Source organism: Convolutriloba macropyga, unplaced genomic scaffold (assembly GCF_964194025.1).
Source record: "Convolutriloba macropyga unplaced genomic scaffold, txConMacr16.3 SCAFFOLD_6328, whole genome shotgun sequence".
NCBI classification, from domain to species: Eukaryota; Metazoa; Xenacoelomorpha; order Acoela; family Convolutidae; genus Convolutriloba; species Convolutriloba macropyga.
In genome coordinates this window covers 6,243-10,679 of record NW_027453198.1, presented here as the reverse complement: position 1 = coordinate 10,679, position 4,437 = coordinate 6,243, and the positions used below count along the sequence as shown (strand labels likewise).

The window sequence follows — 4,437 nt, the reverse complement described above, 5'->3', positions numbered from 1 at the left end:
GCGTATTGTAGAAATTCGGCTAATGGCCATGATCGGTCGTCGGGGACCCGGCCAGCTCGGTTGTGGTTGCGGCGTTGACATGATCCTTGAATTATATTCGAATTCCTCCGGCCATGTGGGCATTGCAGAAGACAGCAGTTATTACACATTTATACTGACTGTCTGAGCGTCGTTGTCGCGTTTTTTATATGCTGGACTTCCCAACTCAACGAATCGATCCGGCACTCACTCTTCTGCCTCGCTCTTGCACTCGTCCTGCACTCCAATCGATCTGCTGTGCTGCGCGGATACACATCGCGGCCTCCTCGATACTTGCTAGTCGCTTGAGGCGTACGAGACAAGGCCAGGCAATCGGTCACAAGGGGACGGGAGCACAGTACACTGACAGCTGTTTCGGTTGTTTTGCGAGCGCAACACCAGCAGACAGTCACGACATCTGCAACCGCAAACCCCCGTTCTCCCGACCGACAGCAATCAAAACAACCAGTCATCATGTTGGCCACAGAAGCTCCCTTTCTGCACAGGGATAGGCTTCATGAGTGCTCCGTTTCTGGCCGCTCCATCATCACCGATGCTGCGGCCAGCCTGGTGCTGCCAGCCTCGGGCGTCGTCAGCCTCCTGCCGCTTCAGTGCGCGGCCCAAAAACTATGCTTGGGGCCGAGAAGCCCACAACTCAGAAGTCGCCGCTCTGGCTGCCGCAGCCGGTCAAACCGTAGATTCCGCCAACCGCTACGCTGAGCTTTGGATGGGCACCCACCCTTCCGCTCCCAGCTTCGTAAAGGGTACGAAACAGTCGCTGCTGGAGTGGGTCCACGCGCACCCGGAGGCGCTCGGCGATCAGGTGCGTCGCATGCACGTCGACATAAACACACGCCACGGACCATTGTTATATCCCTGAGTAGAGAACAGGCACCTATCATCACTTGACATGCCAGACATCGCGTAATATAGTTGTGTCCCGTCATGTACGGATAATTATCATCCCTAACCTGTCCGCGATGTATCTCCTTGCCATGTCACGCAGTCAGCTTTCACGTGCCATGAAGTCGTGATGTCCCTAAACTTGCAGCCTGGCTTATCCCCCCGCCCCCACGCGCCGATTAGTGTTTTTTATTAATGTCTCACAACCGCTGCTGCTTGCAGGTGTTGCAGCGTTTTGGGAATGACCTGCCATATCTGTTCAAAGTCCTGTCCGTCGACACAGCGCTGTCCATCCAGGCTCACCCGGACAAGTCCCTGGCAGAGCGGCTCCATGCAGACAGGCCCCATGTCTACAAGGACGCAAACCACAAACCGGAGATGGCCATCGCATTGCACGACTTCTCAGGTAGCCCCTCTCCCCGAAAGTGTTTGGATGTTTTCTGATCCATTGAGATTCTACAGATTGATGACTGTCTTACTAATGTGTTTCCTGCACTGTTATGACAGCTCTCTCATGCTTCGTTTCCATGGAGGAGCTGAAGGAGGCACTCGTGGCCGTGCCAGAAATCAGCCTGGTGGTAGGCCCAGAGGCAGTCTCCGTCTACATGGCAAGTGGCTCTGACAATGCCAAGGCTGAACTGAAAGCTCTGTACTCCAAGGTGGCAAAAGCCCCCAGCGATGCTGTTGAGACAGCTGTAACTCTGCTGGTCACACGGCTGGAAACTGCACTTGCTGAGGGACGCACCCTGACCAAGAAGGAGCAGCTGGTACTGAAGCTAAACAAGGACTATCCCCTGGATGTCGGCATCTTGTCGGTCTTCTTCCTCAACCTGGTTGAGCTGAACCCAGGAGAAGCCATTGCTCTGGAGGCGAATGAGCCACACGCCTACCTGACGGGGGAACTGATGGAGGTCATGGCAACCTCAGACAACGTGGTCCGAGCTGGACTGACCCCCAAACTCAGAGACGCCGACGTGCTGGTGGAGATGCTCACCTACAACCAAGGCCCTCCAGAGGTCATGCATGGCACACAGATCCGTGACTACACATACCGCTACTCCCCTCCCATGGACGAGTTCCAGGTTGAGCGCATGGATATCCCAGCTGGCTGTGTGGCTACCATCCCAGCTGTTGGAGGCCCTGGGATGTTGATGGTGCAGCACGGCTCTGCCACAAGTCTCTGTGGATGGAACGTGGGCCAAGTCAAAAGAGGAGATGTATTCTTCGTCCCCGCCAACACTGAGATCAAGCTGCAAACCAATGACTCGGCTCTGAAACTCTGGGTGGCGAACGTGAACGCCAGTGTCTGGGAGGGTTAGGTCAACGTGCTTTCATCTTGAGCTGAGTTAGCGCTTCACTAAAGTCAGAGTAGGATACTGACCCTGCAGCCCCAGCTACCAACCCCCCCCCCCCCCCCCCCCTTTTACACACACACACACACACACACACACACATACACAGGTTCATCTTGAATTCACACCTGCTCATTCATAGCAGCATGGCATAGCTCTCAGGATTGTACTGTTTTTGTATCATGTAGCAATGAAGCCACAATGATGGTATCTGCAATCACTAGCAACAACAAAGTGGCCATCATTTCCTGCACCACAACACATAACCTCTTTTCACACCATCTTCAACATCTAGGAGTGGCCTGGCAGCAGGTGGTACACACTCTGCGCTACGTCCATGCTCACATGCGAGTATCCGATCTGTCTGTGAAAGGAATACTCCTTAGGTGAGAAGCAGAGATGGGGGAGAGTTCGGCTCAGGATCTTGGCGAGTATGCAGTTTTCGAAAGAAACCGCCTCTTCTCACCTGCACGAGGAGGGGACCTGTGTATGGGTTCACCCCTCCCTGTATCTCCATTGCAGCAAGTACGAAATCCAAGACATGCAGGACAAAGCGAACCGCACAAAAGGTTGCTCTCACCCCTGCAGATCATGGTCACAAGGCTGCGAGCAAGCTGGGAGTACGCCAGGTTCTGTCTCATGAGTTCATAACCTAGCCTGGTTGCGCCAGCCATGCGTAATCGGTAATTATGGTTTCGGACCTGCGTGCGGCATGCATTCACGTGGCACAATGCGCAGTACTCGTACTTCGTAGGTAGTAGGTAGGTACCCTCTACCTACTGACCCAGGTTCCCTGCCCTACCCTCTCGTACGAGACGTAACGAGTACTCGTACTCGTACCGCTTTCTACGAGTTGGTACGAGTACTAGGTAGGAGATACCTATCGATCAATGAGAGTATCCCTACAGTCTACACTGGAAATAAGATATCAGACCAATCAAAGGGGTCTGGCATCTGATGAACTATAATATTAACCAGGCATGTCTATATCCCTATATGCGAGTTGCGACCCCCCCCCCCCCCCGATCTAGAGCCAGGCCGGCCGGCCGGGGGGCCTGAAACGTGGGCTACTCGAGTGCTCGTACGTACCTACTGTAATAGCCTAGTACAGTCAGGAGGTCCTGGTACAGTACTCGTAGCACCTAGTAGGTAGTTGGCACTCTAGAGGCACCAGCGCGGCCACAATAGTGAAGACCGGAGATATATATTACTCATCCTATACTCGTACTCGTACTGATATTATAGTTATGCTGATCCTACCTACATTACAAAAAAAAAGCTAGGTAGGGTACCTAGGGTACCCTACTGGCTACTACTATCTATAGCAGGAGGCATGCATCGCATATAAGGTACTACAGTACTAGTACGAGTACTAGTCATCGGAATTGCAGAATGCAGGCGAAGGACCGGTACCTACCTACCTACCAAAAGGCCAGAAACAAAGTACATACGAGTAGCCCTAGAGAGTTACTATACTGCTATTCTTATCAAATCGCTACGAGTAAAGCAGTATGATATACGTACGAGTACTCGTACTGATGTAGAGATATATATACTCTCTCAATTAAGAGCCGGTACCTACCCTACCAACCTCTCCACTGTAGGTTGGTAGGTACCTAGGTACCTACAGGTACCTACCTCTCTACGGTGAATGGTGAATGGTCGAATACCTACGTCTAGTGGCACTAGGGTACAAGTAGGGATAGCTCGGTGGCGTGGCCGGTGGCCCAGCCGCAGGGCCTGCTGGTCCAGGCCGGGATGGATCGGGCCGGGGCCAAACTATCTCCTACGAGTAGGGTACCTACCTACCTACCTAGCGCAACGTGCCGAGATCTTGTGGGGATCATCCGTCGTCTTGCCTGCCAAGGACCTGCCCTTCTTCCGAACGTCTTTGCTTTTGCATGGTGTAGCCAATCGTCGAAGATAAACTTGAAACCTCATCTTGCACCGTTGGCTCCCTACATAAATTCGCAGCCTGATCTCGTCGAGTACAAGAATCTGACACAAACTGCGTGTGTGTACAATGTCGAGCCGGTGAAACGGTATATACAACAACACACCTCTCTGGCGGTATCTCTGGCGGTTGCCAGGCGTTTTACTACTACTATATACAACAACACACTGCCCCTATCTTCCCTCCAAAGTTGGTACATCCCATTTGGGT

At 52.9% G+C, this 4,437-nt stretch overlaps 1 protein-coding gene across 1 annotated transcript; it reads left to right on the top strand.

Moving 5' to 3' along the window:
* The first annotated feature begins 535 nt into the window (after positions 1 to 535).
* LOC142358123 (uncharacterized) lies at positions 536 to 2,929 on the top strand. Its single transcript, XM_075409588.1, has 5 exons — positions 536 to 841; positions 1,153 to 1,327; positions 1,429 to 2,235; positions 2,416 to 2,588; positions 2,660 to 2,929. Exons 1-5 carry the CDS (start codon positions 536 to 538, stop codon positions 2,927 to 2,929), a joined length of 1,731 nt encoding a protein of 576 aa, XP_075265703.1.
* Positions 2,930 to 4,437: the final 1,508 nt, after the last annotated feature.